The sequence below is a fragment of the Varanus komodoensis genome, unplaced genomic scaffold (genome assembly GCF_004798865.1).
Source record: "Varanus komodoensis strain SLA01 unplaced genomic scaffold, ASM479886v1 scaffold1, whole genome shotgun sequence".
NCBI classification, from domain to species: domain Eukaryota; kingdom Metazoa; phylum Chordata; class Lepidosauria; order Squamata; family Varanidae; genus Varanus; species Varanus komodoensis.
The window spans coordinates 132169610-132189286 of NW_025335268.1; the positions used below are offsets into that span (position 1 = coordinate 132169610).

The window sequence follows — 19677 nt, forward strand, 5'->3', positions numbered from 1 at the left end:
AATGGCTGAGAAGGAATAAGTTAGTTTAAGAACTCAGGAGGACAACTTGAGACAGGCACTTTAGATTGCTTTGCTAAAACCATTTCACCTTGAAAAGCATTTCCTGCTTGCTAGGGCAAGGTCTGTGTCTGTAGGGATACATGTAGACAAAAAGTAAGGAGAAGTTGTTTGGCTTTTTTAAAACCAATTTTAAACCAATTTCAGTCAGTTTTTAATTGCTTGTATATTTTTCCTGCCTAAAAATTGTTTCTAGAATGTATAGAATTTTTAAAATGCCACTGCAACATTTAGTGGTATAAAACCAAGCTCTCTGCAATGCTGGCTTGTGTCATCTGACAATGCATCACCAGCCACTACTTACAGCAGCTTTGCTAGCTGACATATGATTCCCAGCTAAGCTGTCATCTACACCTCAAGTGTCTGCTGATACTAATACAATAGCTCTTGCCTGACCAGCGGTACCTGCCAACAGTCAGAGGAAAATTGGGCAAGCTCATAATGCTGTTAGAGATGTCTGAGGGAGTGTCAAAGCATAAGGATGTTATCGACCAGCTCCACATTAATCAAGCACAATCCAAAAGACAACATCTTTGAATATTTTCCATCAAAATGGCTGACACCAAGCATGCTTCAAATTTTCCAACATAATACAGTTGTTTCCCAAGAAGACTCAAATGCCTCCTCATTGCAGAAGAATGTGGGAGTATTTACAGGAATTAGTCAATTCAGAAGCATCTGAAAAAATATTATCACAGTGAAGGTATTAAAGCACTCAAATTGTCAACCTTGACAACTGTAGAAACAACTTCGTTTTCCATATGGGAAAAGCAGTATCCAAGGTTAATGAAAAGCTAGCCCAGTTAGAGCTCTCCTTTTGCACCCTTATGAAGATGCAAAGAACTGCACTGCACTCTCTCCTGCAAGAATCATCTGTTTTCCCTATAGCAGCACATAGCTGGTTCATAGAACTGAGATGGGTTTTTTAGTACTTGCCTCCAAATGTCCATAAGGAATTTATGCTGAAAGTGACACAAGCATTGCTGAAAGTGACACAAACGGTCTCTATGAGAAACTGAAGATATATTGGTGTTATCAGTGAGGTATGATGGGCACTGTGGACTGAATCAGAACTGACAAAATTGATGTAATGGTGAAAGTCATTACAAAATCTGGGAAGAAAAGCAGTCCGTTCTAGGTGTCAGAGAATCCTGCAGCCAGAGGGCAAAAGTCATGATGGAAGCTTTGTCATAGTGAAATGAACAGTGGACTTGGCAGTGTGGGGGCTACCTTTTTAATGTCTTCCTCCTCCTACTCAATTCAACAGGAAGAAAAAATTATGTTCCAGGGCCAGGACTGGTATAAAGTTGCACAACTGATACAAGTGACCATTGTCTGTGAGGAAGTGTAAGAAACTGTGCAAGGGTACTACCCATGTCCCACCTATGAATCTGCCATATTTTCATCATTCCACAGCATACTTTTGCCAGTGGAGTAAATCCTCTGGTGTATCTGAGCATTTCATAGGTATATCCTTATCCAGAATTATGTCAAGCAAAGTGAGGCTACCTACAAATCTTAAGGCTTCTCAGCCAGCAGAATTCAAATATATGATTGAGTCTTAATTTTTTTTTCTTAGACCTCTTTTGCTAAAGGCACTAGCTCTAATTCTTCAGCTTCTTTTCAAGTTCAGGTGTGGATAAATGAAAAACAGATGTCTCCCATGTTGGGAGAGCCAGTAGCTTTACACTGCTGTTTCATAAACATTTTATGGCACTCCTGATATATATCTTATTTTTAAGAGGAATTTTGTGTGGATTAGTAGTCAAATAATTTTCAAACCCTGTTATGGAAAATGCATTCTGTTGCCAAGGGAAAATGACCTTACTTTCAGGATACTGACTTTATGAACCAAATGGAAATGTTTATTGCTCTACACATCCATGCTCTGCTTTCATTCTTCCAAAACTGTTCACCATACAGAAGTGGACTGATTCACAGCAGATCAGGATATATCTAGCCCATTTACTGCCCACTGAGTGCTGTCACACAAAAGGCACTCATTGCATCATTACAGATAAACAAATACTTAGGCTCCAGTTGTTACAGAATAAGAGAGAGGCATACCAAATGAAAACAAAGCATCAGTTCACACAACCAACTTATAATGATCTCTGGATTTTTAACAGGGTTAAGGTGCACTTTATATTTATACTGCATACTCCCTGGACAGCTCTCCATTTACCCTCTTTTCCTGGAGATCATAAAGGCTGGCTTGACACTGGCTTTCGTGAATTCTGGTTTGACAGCGTCTTCGAAGTGTCCAAACAGCACCTTGAGAGTCTGCTGTGGCTAGCAGGAACTTTCCTCCAAGGGTTTTTTGGGGGGCACAAAAACATTGTATTATTTATTTAGCTACACTTGGGCAACTACAGAGGTTTGCAGATGTGTAGATACAGAAATTTGAAGCCTAAGCTTGGGCAATGGCCATGGGGATACCAGCCCTCAACATTGTACAAAAGAGACTCCTGATTCCTAGTTCCCCTGAAGGGGTTGGTCATCTGGATTTGGGTGCTATGAAAACTCATTGCCTTCAACAACAACCCCAAGGACAAGCCACAGGCTGTCAGGGTGTCTTGTTGCCCTCAAGCAAGCGGTCTGGGTTTCCACAACACAACATACCTTGATGAGCAGGAACCCATGCTAGGTTGTCATGTCAAACAAACAGAGTCTTTGGCAGATTTAACATCCTAGGAAGAAGGGTATCATTTCAGATCAAGCAATCTACAATAACTTTAATGCTTTCTACATAGTGCTATGTGAAAGTTGGTTACTTATCACAGTTAGGTTCACTATATTAACCAAAATTACACTGTTTTTTATTAGCTCATGTCTGCTTTGTTGTTGTTATCAAAAACACTCTTTCAGAATGTTTCTATCTACAAATTACATATGCTGGGTAGGATGATATCCTAAACTCTGTTGCACAGATGAAGCACACTGATAGATGGATGCAGCCAGGCTTCATGGGCATTGCATCATTGTCGCACTGATGATGGGCTACCATGTGTGAATTCTCTGGCTGGCAGGGCACTGCTTGTGCTCATGGGAAAATCAGGTGAAATCAGAGCTGTGACAGGAAAAACCAGGGCCTGACTGGAATTTTATGCTAATTCAGGTCATGTTCCTGCCCTTTATCTACCCCAAGCGAAAATAAAGGGAAGACCACATCTTCTAATTTGACTCTTCAGATTCCTCTAGTCCCCTTCACAGTGGATCACAATCTGAATAGCACTCCAGATACCCAGGGCCACAGAATGTCTTTCCTTCCTGAAATATCTTTAAACTATGTACTGGCTTCATGACTCCCTCTTACTCAATAAAGGGCAAATAGGGCAAGTGGGCATTTTGCATGAAAGGGGCCACTCCTTGCTCAATCAATGTAAGCTCTCGCCATGTACCTTACACTACTGGGAGCACAACTATCATAATGGGAAGACTCATGTTGGAGAGCAAAATTTGATTCTTCACCTCTAGACTCTGCTAGGGCTCAGGGGCTACATCGTGCTCCTGACATTGTTACTGGAAGATCAGCAGCCAGGCCATGAGCCAGGAGTGGCTCAATCCCAATTTTAACATGAAGCAACTTAATTTGTATTTCCTGAATTAATCCATGAACTAGAATAAATTATTCTTCAGTTCTTACACACTTTCCCAACTTTTCTAATACATGACTCTGATTGAAAAAATGTGCATAAAAACTACTATATATGGGGAAACAAACAAACAAAAATCAATTTGTGAAGATAGTTTGCAAAGCTGCATACATCGGGGAAATTATGTACAAAAATGCAGATTTTTTTCATGTGAACTTGAAGAATCTCATTCACAAACTGATGTGGAAATGGGACAGAACATTGTACTTGAAGGGAAGAAAAGCAAACATTATAAAAAGTGAAAGAGACAGATTGATCTATTCCTCTCAGCAAGGGAAAGGTGAGAAATCCCAACAGCTCAATGTCCTCTTAACAGTCCAGTAATTACTGCTATTATGATAAACAGAGCAGGGATTTGCACCAGGTAGAAGGAAGAGGAACATTTCTGACAAGGTCTGCTGGGCAAATAGTCAGCAGAGGCTGGCAATGAATCAAATGAACAAAGAGAAGTTTTGGATGGAATGAGAGCACTGGGCAAAAAAGGATTACTTGGGCCATGTACCTCTCACTCTGATTGGTTATTGCAGTGCATTTTCACATATGGAACTCCCCAGCCCCTTTTTCTTGTGGGCCTGTAACCAGCACTCAGTCTTGGGACCACTTCTGTATTAAACCTGCATTGTTCTACTTAGTGCAGGGCCCTTTCATTTGTACCTGAATGCTTGGTTGAGTAAATGGGGACATGTCACAGGCTAGGCGACTAAGAGACAACAACGACCCCATATGGAATTCTCTTCTCACTGCTCTTGTATATATGGTTAAAGCACTACTCTGTAAAGAAAGAGTTCTAGGTTCTGCTGCTTCCATTTAAACTGGCCATTGCTGGAAGAATGCCTTTTCACTCAAGATAGTAAAAGCTAGGCTCTGTTTTAGGGAACTTACATTTTTATTTGACAAGGGCACAGAACTGAATGTTGAGCTTTTGTATACCACTGCATCATTCTTTCCCACTGAGCTACATGGTAGCTTACATTGATTTCTCTTGCAACCTTGCTAATGTGTGTTCATTTTTCCTTGTCCAGGAGGTTCATTTCTATCTCCTTTGCATAATAAACAAAGAAAGAAATCTTATTTCCTTCACAGACTTGGTATGAACATGTTGTGTGCAATGCTGTAAACATTCTCTGCTCAGATGGATCAATCTATTTCCAGTTGTTCTCATTTTTACATGTTTTTTATTTAGAAATCTGTTTTGCTTCTACAAAATATGAATTTAAATCTGTATTTTGTTCAAGATGGAGATATATATATATATAGATACACATACACTAACACACATATATACTTGTCATTTGATATGTTCAAACCTCTGAGAACTGTGTATCAACATTTAGATAATCACAAGTTGGATTCTGATCAACATATTAATCCAAGAGGTGCAGAGCAGGTCAGTTTTCATAGGAATCTGCAAAGACAGAACCCTTCAAGAATTGGCGTCCCAACAGAAAACCATAATTTTCCTGAAGGACTGTGGCCTAAGGATCCTACATGCAGGCCTTGTAATGATTGGACTATGGATTTGCCTGGTTATTGTAACCCTTCCTTCCCTGCTTAAGCCCTAACTTTCCCCTGAAAAAATGTTTTTTCCAAGCAGCTCTTGTCTGTTTTTGGTATGCCAGTCTTCTCTACTGGTCATAGGAAGCCTCTCTTGGTAAAGAAACTGAATGTTTTTGCTGGACAGAGGGAGTATTTGTGAATTGTGTAAGTATAGACTACATCCCTTCCATCACCACATAGATTAATGCCTTCTTTGCACAGATACTGTGGGTGGATTGTGGCAGATTTACCAGACACTGTGAGAATGACTATCAATTTTGCTCCATTGCTTTTTGCTGCTATACTTTTGCTTTCTGCATTTCTATGAATACATAGGATCATGGGCGGTACAACATAGGGACTACTGACATTGGAATAGACTGCCAAAATGATTGTTGAAGTTGACACTCAGTGGGCAACTTTGGAAATCTGGGAGCTATCCCCCCTCACCCTCTGTATGGGCCATCTCTCTCCCAGGATCCAAAAATGGATATAAATTAAAAAGAAATAAAATGTCAAAAGGCATTCAGAACTGCTAAGGAGCATGAAAGGGGTCAAAATCTACTTATGTGCAAGCAGTTAATTTTGACCTTTAAGGGACTGCGGGTGGCACGGTGGTTTAAGCTGTTGAGCTGCTGGGCTAGAATCCACAGATGGGTTGAGCTCCTATGCTTTGTCCCAGCTCCTGTCAACCTTGCAGTTCGAAAGCATATAAATGCAAGTAGATAAATAGGTACCACTTCAGTGGGAAGGTAACAGCATTCTGTGCACTTCGGTGTTTAGTCATGCTGGGCACATGACCAGGGAGACTGTCTGCGGACAAACGCTGGCTTCCTCGGCTAGGAAATGGAGATGAGCACTGCCCCCAAGAGTCAGACATGTCTGGACTTTAATGTCATGGGAAAACCTTTACCTTTAATTTTGACCTTTATGGAACACCATGACATTGCTGATGTCCTTTTGTTCATTTTTGTTCCTACCCCTTGAATTTTGGGAGGGGGGCAGGGCCACAGTGAAGGATGAGGGGCACATACCACCCATGAGCTGCATGATTCTTACCTGTTTTTTATTATTACCTTTCACTTACATCCCACCTTTCTTCTCTTGCAAGGAACTCCAGGCATCCTGGATTCTCCTCCTCTCACCTGATCCTGAAAATAACTGTGTGAGGTATTTTAGGATGATATTCACAACATAATATTTATGATTCTGTGCTCTTTTGAGGAGACACATTCATAATACTTATTGTTACAGGACAAAACTCAGGTTTGCACTGTAGTATAACCTCTGAATTTAGGTCTTGAAAGGAACACCATTACAGGATTCATCCTTCTCCAGGTTAGTCTTTTAATGTATCAGTGGAGTATTGAGGAGAAAAACTTCTTCCTAGGACAAAACGGGTGACAATTCCCTTTGTACCCTCAAGCTAAATCTGTAGACTGCTGAGTTGGAGATGTTGGTAGCAAAAAGGAATTTCTATTATTGTTAGATACAAGAAGAATATAATGGACTTTTTCTCACAGCAAAGGTTTCACTTGGGGGGAAAATGTCACATCAGGACTGTAGTCAAAGTAAAGAGTCAGTCAGACAGGAAGTACATTCCACTCCATGGACAAGAAAGAAACTGTAGGACTTTTCTGCTATTTGACAGCTTCAGTGATTGCATTAACAAAGGGATCCAAAAATGTGGAGGAATAAGCTACATGATGTCGCTTCACCAACTGCACAGGGCAAATGTGGGTATTGCATTGCTACTGGCCATTTTTAATGAATTTATCAGATGAGTGAATGAAGTCCTATAACTTGTAGGGGCTTCTGGAGAGCAGTCTGTTTGCTTAGGAGAGGCATACATTATGGAGAACACTATTGGATGTTCCTCTGCTGCTCTTTGATGTCATGCTTTCTATTGGGCTATCTTGACTTTTAGTGGGTTGGCTTTGCTGATTTGCTCTTGTTTGATACCAGTGATCAGGTAACACAAATTAGATGCCACAGTACCTGTGCAAAATGACTGCATTCAATGAAGCACCATCCATATGCTTCCCCTTTTGGCTTTTCAGTTAAAAAATACGTTTGGGGAGATGAATAATTATCCTTTACTTGACCAATAGATGATATATTACAATTCTAATAATACTTTTGAAAAGCTAAAATGGTATATTGACTAGAATGTATGTAAACAGACCGATATATATCACTGTATTGCACATTTGAGTCAACTTTGGAAGAAGTCGAATATAAATACTACATATCTAAAAAGCCACCAGTGTGTTATCCAGACATTTCAAAGGTATGCTAGAACATAGATATGCAGCCCAAATTAACAATTAAAAACAGATCTGGGTTAAATATTGTTTGTGTCTGGCAAACAATCTTTTTCTAAGAATTTTGGTAAACATATCAAAATCCACTATATGGCCAAATTCCTCATATATTTTACTTTAGATCAGATTTTTTCATTGTTGCTGTGATCATACTGAAATGACTATGGACACTTACAGCTCATGCCTTTATACAACATCTTAACCTTTTGCACTGCAATACTTGCACTTCTGTGAAATATTAGTTGTTGGTACATGTGAGGTTAGACAGGTTAGCAATTTCTCTGCAATTGAAAGAGAAAGAGACTCCTTTCCAAAGGCCTGTGTTTGAGAAGATTTGGACTCCAGTGACACCTACCTTGCCATAATGTGTATCTAAGAGTATCTACTTATAAATCACAACAGCTGATTCCAAAGTTTTCATAGACAATCAGTCCCTTCCTTTTCCTACAGGCTTATCTCCAAAACCCAGGCAGTTGTGGCTTCAGCAGGCTAGGATTGAAGCATCCCACACTTGTCTGGTTAGCACCAGAATCAAAATGGAAAATAAAGGTTATTCTGTATCAAAGTGGTGTCAGATGAAAATTTAAACCACCAGCCTAAATCTGGTGTAACAGTTATAATTTCCTCAGCTTCTGAACACAAGGCTCCTTTGCACTAATCGGTACCCATAGAACTATTTATTCTCTATTCTGTGAAATCATCTTTGACAACTATATTGTTGAGCATTTTCTTTTCAAATCTATGAAATGCCTTCTTATCACCAAGCATAGCAGAGCTATCTTAGAATACTACTAATTTCTCTAAGGACACTTATTTATTTACTTATTTAAAACATTTCTATGACGCCCCATCGTAATAAAGCCTCGGGGCGGCTCACAAAACATCAATAAATAACAATACAATAAATCCCCAATACAATAAAACCCCAGTGCAATAAAACCTCAGTGCATTCTCAGCTATACATTAAAAAAAACCTAGTTAAATAAACAATTAAAATAAGTTTTAAATAAAACTTGCACTATGATATATTTGAACCATAACTTCATGAAATGAAACTGCCAAGATGCTACAGCTTATGCTGAGATCCTGAAATTCAACACTACTGCAGCACAATTATGCTGCTGTGATTTATGTAGACCATCTCATGATGGTACTACAGCTTTGCAAAAGCTGTGTGAGATTTGGTTTGCATCGGTACACAGCTTTTTCTGTCCCAAGCATTCCAGCCAAATATTCAACATCAATTATACAGGGAACTGTCTGGGTGCACAACATATAAAGGGAACTGTCTGGGTGCACTGGTGTGCCTGGGGATCTCTTTTCCTAAGTGGAAACAGTATGTTCATAGATTTTGTTTTTCTTTTCTGAAGAACCTATCTAGAAGATCATTTGTTTGAAAACACAGGCCAAACAAAGGCAAAAAGATTTGGTACCCAGTGTACTCAAGCACTGTACCTTATTTACAGTTGCCTTCTATCAAGTATCTTTGCTAGTGTTCACTAATTATGCAGATTCATAAGTGTTAACCAAATTAGCATGTTATCTAAACTACTACTCTTTCTGTACATTTTTAATGACTCCATTGATTTCACACACATAATTCCCAATTTATTCAGTTTGGATCCAAAGAAGAATGTGAGCCTTTGGAAGCATGGAATATAAAGACAAGCTCCAGCAGTAGCTAGAGAGTATAGCACAAGCTGAATATCAACTCATCTTATCTTTAATCTCATGGTAGTAGTAGTAGTTGTTTTTAAATCCAATTGCTTATAGCATGTTGTTGTCTAACCATTCTTTTTCAAACAGAGAAGTGCATTTTCAACATCATGATTAAATATTACTAATAATTTAAAATGCAATTTGTCAGCCAATTTGTTTTGAATAAATATGCTCCTTTGCACCTGCAACCTCAGTTTTCTCTCATTAATGCCTGCAGCTCTAGTCAATATTTTGACCTAAATTATGACCCACACTCTGTGATTCTTTGCTAAACACAGTGCTGCTAATTTCTCTTCTCTTGTTTCAAATTTCCCTGTTGCCAGCAGTTATTGAAATCCCACTGACCACAATTCCTTTAGTAAATCAGATTCACAGCTACTATTTAATAAAATGCAGGCTCCTGCATTAGACAGACAGTTGCAGGAGACAGGGTGAAAACATGAGAATGTATATAGAAAGAAAACTAACAAGATAACGGGCCATGCTTCAAATCCTGAGGAGTGTGCATGTGCACATGAAGCTTTGGACAAAAGCACATATTATTTTAAAGATGTAGATAGTAGCTATGTTATTCTTTTCTTTATTATTCTAAAGCAAGCAAGGAGATCCAGTTCCACATTGGGTCCCCCATTCCATTCAAGCAACTAACTCATTGTTAGGCAACATTTTATTATGCATTTATTATTAACATGTCTATTTAGCCTTATCTGCTAAATATGCATCAAGGCAACACTTTGGAACCAAAAAAACCCATTAACACTATAAACACCTTAAGACATTAAAAATGTTAAATATTTCAAAGGGTTCAATTAAACAGTTGCAGCTTTGCTCGGTTTCTTGAGGCCGAGAATGGCAGACAACCACAGTTTTTGAGGGCAAGGAGTCCATAATTTTGGTGCAATAGGCCTTTTCACACATAGCACTTCAAGTAATGGAACCCCCAAAGGGCCTCTCCTGCAGAACATAATAGTACAGTTGGGGCTTATAGTGAGAGAGGAGGTCACTTGGTGTCACTCTGGATTGACCCTAGCAGAATGAAGGGGTTAAAATCTTCTACCTACCACCTAGAGTAAAATAAGACAAAAAGACACAGCTGCTTGCCCCATCTTTAATGTGTTCTCTGGGTTCATTATGGGAGCACATGGTTTGCCTGCAAATGACTCCATGTTCAGTCCCAGGAACTGAAAGCAGATTTTAATTGGAATCAGAATAGAGAGTTATGGTTTGGAAGGACCAAGTCTGACATGATGTTGGAGGGCTTCATATATTTATTCTTTTCTGGACTGGTCTATCCCTAACAAATATCTGAATTATGAGACATTTAAACCTGGGGTATCCTCCAGGTTCCTGCCGAAAGAAAGAACAGTGTAAGTATCTTATCTGGGCACATTACTGAATCATGGCCAATAGACTATAAAAGCTCATTATTCGTGAGGGTATCAGTCCTACACAGAATGAAAATCTAGATGATATGCAGCCTGAAACAACCATAAAGAATTTTCCTGATATGCCCAGGAGTACTTGGTAAAGTTGCCATTCATTTCTTTATTCCTTCCTAGGGATATCCCCCAGAATATTCTTGGTATACAAAGTGTTACCTTTTGATAATAAGTGGCCTGACTTTTCTTAGAGTTTCTTATTGGCTTAAATTAATAAAATTGCCTAGGAGATAATGAATATTTGAGGACATACACTTATTATTTTACTACCTATCCTTAAGCCACTTTCCATCAAAGGAAATGAAAAAAAAATCTAATCTGGAAAAAAACATAAACAGAATAATGTCTACAAACTATTTTTCAAGGATCTCATCACTGAGAAAATAAGTGTGTGGTTACTCAGACAACTACACACCACAGATCAGATTGCACATTTGTATCACTGTGTGATGTATGGCACCTGATCCATACATTCCATTATTCCACATCTCTTAGAAAGCCATCCATGCAATATTGCACTTAAAAACATCTTCCTTCTAAGCAGTCACTGGAGCAGTCCGTAACTATTATGCCTTGCTGAACTACCAAACAAAAACTGAACTGGGATATTGGAGGTAAACAGTGACCTCACAATCCATACTGGTCAAGGAATGACTGGCTTTAGGGCTGATCTCCTTCCCTTTCATCTTGAAAACCAGTCTCCTGACTCTGCTGTTACTCTGGTAAGCTTTTTACCAGTACCTAAGTTTCCTAAACAGCATAGTAATTAAGGTACATGGCTGTAACTTCCAGATAAAAGTCAAAGTATTTTGCAACACAGACAGACTTGGACAAGTTAATTCTTAATTGTGTTGTATATATATCAGTATCCAACATTCCTTTGTATTATTGAGTAAGAACTTTGCTGTCAATGAGCATTGAGTTTCTAGATCTGCTAGATCTGAGCAGCATAATATTCTGATCTGATGTCTTTTAAGAGGTTTAAGAAGTATCTGAAAATGGGCAACTTTTTTAAGATGATACTATAAATGCTTGAAGCTGTATTCATAAATTATTAGCAAAAACAAGAAGTTGAATAGATTTGATTTATACATACCTCCAGGAATATTATCTGAATTGATGCCACTTGCTTTATCTGTGAGAAATGGTATTCACCACACCACAACCCAAACGAGATCTCAGTATGCCACAAAAGAAAATAATACTTCAATAGTCCTGCATGAAACTACATTAGGAAGAGGGATCTGTATTTAAGAGCTGAATCAATATTTTAGTTCCATATATTATACCATTTATTCTTGTTCTAACAACCTTTTGCATTTTCAGGAATGTTGGATCTTCATGAGCTCTAGTCCAACATTCTGGCTCAGTTTGCATGCAGTTACAACCCAGGGTTTTTTTTTTTTTTTGCTTTTGTTTTAAAAACTGCCTCATGCCCCTAAGACTATGAATATCAACTGTGAAAACGATCAATGGAGTGAGGAGCCAAAACCAGGTGGAGGAAGGTACTTTGTCAGTGGGTGCTTTTACTTCAGTGTAAAGTACAGCAGACCCTTTAAAACAGAAGATGAAATTGATCAGGACACTGACAGCATATTAGGCTAAATATTAGTCAGTTGGTCTTGCACTGTGCAACAAAAAAATTCCGTGGAAGGGAAAATATGGTGAATGTGCACCTCTCTTCATTACAGCTCTGAAAATTAGTTCCATCTTGCAAGCTGTTGCATGGTTCTGGTTACCTGGCACCTGGGGGGTTTTCAGCTACCACTGAGCAAAAAAACAAATTCAGCTACAACTAAGAGAAAAAACAAATACAATCTTCCCAGTTGGCAAATACTTTTGGTGCTTTGGGAATGACTGGCCAAGGATCCTACTGGGGTCTCTGGTGTTAGGCTTCTCTGCATCCCCCTTGTGTCCTTAGGAAAACATCACTAAGTTACAAGTTTTGCTCAGTATATTGCAGGCAATGTAGCAGTTGAAAAAGTGTTAACATGACAAATAACATGGCATACTTTCATGTGCGCCTCCCTTTTTACCTCCCAAAGCACAGTCTAAGGTTTGCTGAAAACAAGATTTATTAAAGATTCAGGAAAAAGTACAGAATGGGAAAAAAAGCTTGCTGGGTTCTGAGTGCACAAAAATAAGCAGTCAAATTGGCAAATCAGTGGCAAAGAGCAAACAAAAGAGAAAATCATAGTCTAGCTAGCACAGCCCAATGGAATCTGCTTACTTGATTCTTTAAAAAACCCAGTACGTCCATGGTAAAGCTATCCTGTTGACTCTGTCAGATCTTTCCCCTTTTTGGGGGGAGAGAAACTAAACCTGGGCTCCTATACCAGATATCCTGCTATCCACCCAAGATCCTCTACTTATTAGCTTACCAAAAGAGTCATTCATGGCACCTGTGATGGAAGATAAAGACCTCCAACTTCCTTTTCCAATGGAGCATAATTCCTCTGGTTTGCTCCCTTTGCCTGGGTAGAGATTCCAGAAGAATCTCTTGTTTTCTGGCTGCTGACTGTTCATTAATGGCTCCTTTCCAGCTCTGATATGGAATCTAGGAGATTCCTCATTCTTTAGGCACTATGTGGTTTTCTATTGAACAGGTTTTCTAAATCAAGTCCTTGACATGAGCTCAGCCAGGGCACCTGTATTGCAATCTCAGCATCCAGATGACCTGGCTTTTAGCTTCAGCAGAGAAAAGTAACTGATTGCAAAAGGGAGGTTTCCTTCTCCTGCATTTAAGTAAGAAGACATTAGTTTGATCTGACTGAATGGGCCACTTCAGGCCAACCACGATGGAAACATTTCCTTAGTAGTTGGCAACCTCAATATACCAATTACAGAAAGGATGTTGACTTAGAGGCTCAAACATCAAGGAATTCTTTCTCAAAGGTACCTAGCATGTGTGCCACATCTGGCAAAAGTGCTGAGTGGAAAAGATCTGGGGAACAAGCAATGGTGAGTTTGATAGTCTGTTGGACGTTCTGTGATGACTTATTAACAAACTGGCTTAATACAACATGTGAAACTATCCATTATCCAAAGTGACTGTTAAACACATATTAGCACATTCACAACATATTTGGCATTTGGAGTTGATATATCATGTCTGAGTGAAAAACGTTTCATATAGTTCCTGTCCTTATATATATTTTTAACTGTAGATGTCAGGATATCCTGCATGACTAGCTGATCCATTTGCTTCAACAGAATCAATTGTCCATAATATTCTCCTTTTTGTCTATAAAGCTGCTCCTTTTCTGATGAATGGGAAAGACCTGGAGGGGCAGAGAATGTCTTCATGGAGCTGGTGGACAATGGATTCCCTGCATCCACAGAAAGAACAGAGCATGGTTCTAGTTCAGAAATACATTGCATCTCAAGTTTTAAGAGAGATATCAAGCCACTGAAATCCCAGTTGCACATCTGTTTTTCAAAATCTTTCTAGTTCTTTCTAGTTCAGCAGTGTTGCTTCCGACAAACAGCAATCTGTCTTTCAAATATGAAGAAATGTTTTGGCGGTTCAGTAGAACTCAGGAAGGAAAATGAATGTCGAACAGAGAATATAACCAAAATCAGAAGCACACGAATTGTTCCTCCAAACCCACAGTACTCAAACACTGCCTGTCTAGTAAATAAAAGTGAGATGCCGCTAGAAAAGGTTTGTGAATGCTATGTCATATGTTTTACATACCATAGAACTGAGTTCATATTATGGTTTCACTGGCAAAAAAAGTCAGCAAAAATCTAATGAATAAGCAGATTGCCTCTTGGCTTTGCTTTGGGTTCCATTGTCTAGTGCAAAGATCCAGGCATTTAAAGGCCAGGCAGATGCTTTAGTTTAGTAGTTGCTACTAACAGTGATTATAATTGCAAGAAACTTCAATGCAGGCTGTAAGCACAATGAGGTATGGAGATTTTCCAGGTGAGAATATTATCTACACGTTCTCCCAAAAGGAAACAGAACATACTTTACTTCTAGTTCAAATTTTTGGAGTCTGCTCAATTCAGTAGCATGCATGTGGAAACCATATTATCAGCACAAAGTGGAAACCAAAGAAGGATTATCCTTCAGTTAGTAAGAAATACATTAATTCTCATAATCTCAGCACGGGGATAAAACCATAGGAAACTGTATACATTTCTTCACCATCTGGACTTTTGCCCAATTTACACAGATACATATGTTATTCCCACAAACCTTACACAGGCACACATGGACACCCAATTCATGGACACTAAACAACTTTAATATTATAAGGCTCATTTAAAAACTGGCATCCACGGAGAGGACTCTTTCTTGTATTTACTTAAGAGGTAGAACATACATACAAAATCAGTGGTTTTGACTATGGAAGCTCATCCAAATAATTCTTTGAGTTTGTGGGTATAGACATATTCTATAACACCAAACTTTAGCTAACTGCATTTCTCATCAAGAGTAACAGTAATAGATAACTCAACAAGCTTCCCTTAGAAGTATCCTCTAGATGTTTTGGGCCCCTGTTCATATCAGTCTCAAACAGTGTAGCTAATAGTTAGGGATGATGGAAGTTGTAGTCCAGGTTGCATACTATGCTAGAGAATTGCTACTTTCAGCCCTTGAAGATAATGGATGGGCATTATTTCTTAGGTGCCTTGCTAAAACTTGGCAACTGATGGAATGCTGTGTCAGTGACAACAGGTCATTCCTGCAGCCAACAGTATTCAGAATGGCTATTCTTTGATCCACTGTATATATGTTACCATAAAGGCCTTCCATATTTGCAAATTATTCCCTAGGAACAAAAGTATTTTTCTCCTTAAGAGCTTCTACTGAAAACACATTGTGGGGATCTCAGAATCAAGCTGAGTTCACTGCTGGTCAATTTGTCAACAGAAATAGCAAGTCTCTAGGCCAAACTCCAATCTCATGCTGCATTCTCACTTGATGCTGAGTTCCATGTTAACTCTGAATGGTGAGAAGACATTGCTTCTATTTTCACTTTCCAAGCCCGTGTTTGTATTTTCACGGTAGTCCACATCACCTGCACAGTTCTATGATGCTGTTCTATAATGTGTTCTTTAAGCTGTAGCGAATTGCTCATACAGGAACCATGAATATGCAAAATTCAATACATGATGCTCTAGAAATTGTCCACATCCATGATTATGACTGTATGCTCCTTGAAAGAAGAAAGTAGAAAAGAAAAAAAAGTTGCACAAAATTTCAGATGTGTGTGGCATCATGGGTGCCTGCTAGACTCTGTCTAGATGGCCATAAGATAGATTGGAATCTCAACTTCCAGCACTGGAAATGCAGAAACCCAGCTCAGTTCTTTCTATCCTGGCTGTGGCTCCAATGTCACAAAATCAACTTTAGACTGAGTGCTAGGGGAGCAGGGATGGGGCAAGTGAAGCTCTGCTGATATGCAAGGAGCCCCAGGGATGCTTTAGTCCCTCTTCTTTGTGAGCAGGGGCAAAAGTCAAAGATGGCCAAAAACTGCCCATTGTTGTCTTTTGCAGTCACAAAGTGTGAGACAATCTTCACTCATGCTCCTCCCATGCTTGATTGGATGCTCATAATTTTCAACATCCAGAGGGCAATGGGCAACCACATTGTGTGGTACCCTTTCATATTTACCTGATTCTGTATGAGTCTGCACAGGGTCTCTGTTCAACAATGAAGAATGCACTCCATGGAGAAGCTGTAGGGCTACCTTCTTCCTCACATTTCTATGAATGACTAGACCATGTTTTTTAAAGCTTTTGGAGTACAATAATGATTTGGGTATAAAACATTTATTGCTGCTGTAAAATGGGGGGGGGGACTTTTAAGTTGCCTCTTGTGCTGTTTTAAAATTTTATATTGCAGATGTCCTAAAGGGAATTAGAAGTGTTTTAATAAACCAACATTGTGACAACTGATTCTCCTCACAAGGTGAAACATACTGTTTTCAGTCATTTCCTCAGACAAAATTTGCTTTAGATGTCCTTACTGCCCTAGCAGTCTGGCTTGTGCAGGCATAAGTGCACAGTCATTTAAAAAGGATAAAGAATAATTCTGCCAAAGTGCAAAGAGAAAAAGAAATCAAGCAGTGCAAATTTGCTTGAGTGACTGTAGACTGCAGATCTGCCTCAAAGCATTAATAGAAAACAAAGTGATGAAACATGAAAGTGCCACTTTTTCAGTCATTTTGCAATGTGTAACCTTACTTTAAAGGCTTCAGGTTGCCTTCACTCTGACATAAACAAGCAATTGCTAGCAACACATCATGGTTTTTACCATTGGTTAAGAGGTATGATTTTAACCTTTTAAAAAAGGTATGCCAGCTAGTATGTTGGAATGGTTGTAGAAGCTGCCTTCAACATTTACATCCTAATACCAAGTTGTATATTAGCCAGGACCCATGCAGAGGGCTTGGTATATTCTTCCTTCTTTGATGGGAACTATTTTGATTGAAATATGATAATTTTTGCTTAAGTTCCAGAGGCAATGCACCCTCTGTTAACAATGTCTCCTTGCATGTGAATTTTCTGCTAATGTACTAGGACAGATGTAAGAACAGCTTTTCTGGTAGGGTGATGCTAAAAGCAGAACCCTTACCGTTATGTTTTTGGACCCCAAGGATTGCTCCCTTAAAAGTGCTTTTAACTGAATAACTAGAGTACACGTTTGTTCTCACAAACAGCGTTTTATTTTCTTCAGAGAGACTAAGCAAATTAGCCTGCTGAGCTGGCTGGGTGTGAGCACATATGCGTATCTGGAGCACAGAGCAACAATATTCCATTTGTACGATCCCAGTTACGCTTAGCAAGAGTGATCCCACAATGTGGCACAATACATTTGCTCAATATAAACTAGAGAGAGGCGAACATTAGCTCTGCCAGCTACAGATGACTGTCAGGAAGTAACAGGGAGACCTACTCAGGGAGATTTCTCCAAGCACCGCACTTCCCCCAAACTGGATACTATAGAAGTCTTTCCACAGGTTATTAACACTTTTTTTTCCTAAATGAGCAGACTTCAAGAAACTCAAACTTCCTGACGCTTTTAGTCCTTTCCATATGGTTAGAGTTTTAGGGGAGCTTAGCACATTAGAGAAATTGCACTTTGGAATATTCTGCCTAAATCCATGAAAATAATTCTGATAGTAATTAGAACAAGCCCAGAGTTGGGATTGCCTCCAGAGCTGGATACCCAGCTATGTCACTCATTTCACTTCTTTATCCTAATCTAAATAAAATATCTGCTTTCTGTCTCTTCCTGCCCCATCCATTTCCAATTGTGGTAGTAAAAGCATCCGAAAGGGGAACATTGTCATTATTGCTTCCAAAGTGCAAACCAAAATCCTGAAGTTGAGCAAGGGGAATGCAAACATCCCTAATGTCCAGGAAGGAAAACCCATCCACATAAAAGCATCCAAAGGTTCACAAGTGCTACTTTAAAAAGATACATCTTGGTTCTGTATCAAGTATTGAAAGCTTGAGCTTTGTCTCCAGGGCTTAGAACTCCATCCTGAGCATCTTCTCTTACCTTGAGTGAATCCTTTTGAAGTTCAGAGTACAAGCTGCCTTTACTCACTTTTTGCTTAAAAGCAGTGGCCACTACCTTTATATATGTTTGATCATTACTGGGCCTTCCTTATGTGCAAAAACAAATCATTCTTTTGTGTGTCGTATTTTATGCTACATCAGGAAGATACACATGTTGCTTTAGACTGATATTTCATGCTGAATTATGAAGCACAATTCCTTGATAAGAAGAAGGGAAACTTGATTTTCCTGTTTATTACTGAGTGTTTTATTATCTTTAATCTCATTTCCTTAATGATCAGACTTCATCTTTATGAGGCTGAATTATGGCCACTTATCCCTGTTGCAATCTAAAATATACATAAAGTATTCAACCAAATGCACACCCTCCCACACCTGCCACCTTTTCAAAAGGTTGATGGCTTAATATCCTTATTGTCAAAAAGGAAAACGAAAGCTTTTGCTTGATTTCATGGATAGTGTCCTGTTCCACCTTCCCTCCTCCACCCGGTGTACTCATTCTTCTCAACTAGAAGAACAAAGCTTTATTTCAGCACTGGCCACAGCTGAGAACAATGTGCAATTCCTGATGCAAAATGCAAGTGCAAGACATTCCCGTCATCAGTTAGATCCACACAGAGAGGTTCAAGTAGTCCCTACCTCTTGTGCAGGTTCCCAGTCCAGATCAGGGTTCTTCTATGCTGGCAGGAAAAATACTTGCACTGTTATTGGCAGTTTAGCACCTCCGTCAGGACACCCTGCATGGACATTTTCTCAAAGCATTGGTGCAGGTAGATAATATTGGATCCTGAATGGCCTTATGCTCCCCACTCTAGGTCTATGTGGATTGTAAATGTGAGGCACACAACCAATATTTCTCCTCTTGCCTTCACCATGATTCCTTGCTTTATAACTTTTATGTTGCTTACAGATTGGAGCAAATCCAAACAAAATAAGCAAAACAAAACAAAATCCTGCTTGCAAACCCTGAGAAGGGGGCCAGCCTAGCTGAGCTGGTGTTCCTAGGCAAGATGCTCCATACAGCAAGGTTGGCCAGCTGCCTGCACTATGATTTAGCTATATTTTTAACTCAGACCTTACTTAAATGTGGAAGCAACCCCTTTTCAGTCATATAGCTCAGACTGTCAATGTTTATAATTTCCTAGTTTCAGCTGATAGTAAAGAAAATATATTCATAGCTTGACTCAACCCCAATATTTACAGACATGCTTATATTAACATATTTACAAATAAATTAATAAATGTGGCTTAAAGTCTAATGCAGAAAGTTTAAAAGCACCAAGAATAGACAAGGCTCCCAAATCTCTGATTCACCATGAAAAAGAATCAAACGAACTAAAGTATTCTGCATCCCTAATTACTCTATAAATCTTCTTTTTGTTAGGATTTTGACTAAGATCCTCAGGA

At 39.1% G+C, this 19677-nt stretch overlaps 1 protein-coding gene across 4 annotated transcripts in view; it reads right to left on the reverse strand.

Moving 5' to 3' along the window:
- Nucleotides 1-19677, reverse strand: part of PLXNA2 (plexin A2) — a 451621-nt gene that overhangs the window by 148124 nt on the left and 283820 nt on the right. The window contains exon 11 of one of the 4 annotated variants that reach the window (XM_044446929.1): nucleotides 6060-18945. The exons of the other annotated variants lie outside the window; for them this stretch is intronic. Within the exon in view, the coding sequence (XP_044302864.1) occupies nucleotides 18895-18945 (51 nt within the window). The 3' untranslated portion in view covers nucleotides 6060-18894. Of the gene's footprint in view, nucleotides 1-6059; nucleotides 18946-19677 lie in introns of those variants that run through there. 4 annotated transcript variants of the gene reach the window in all.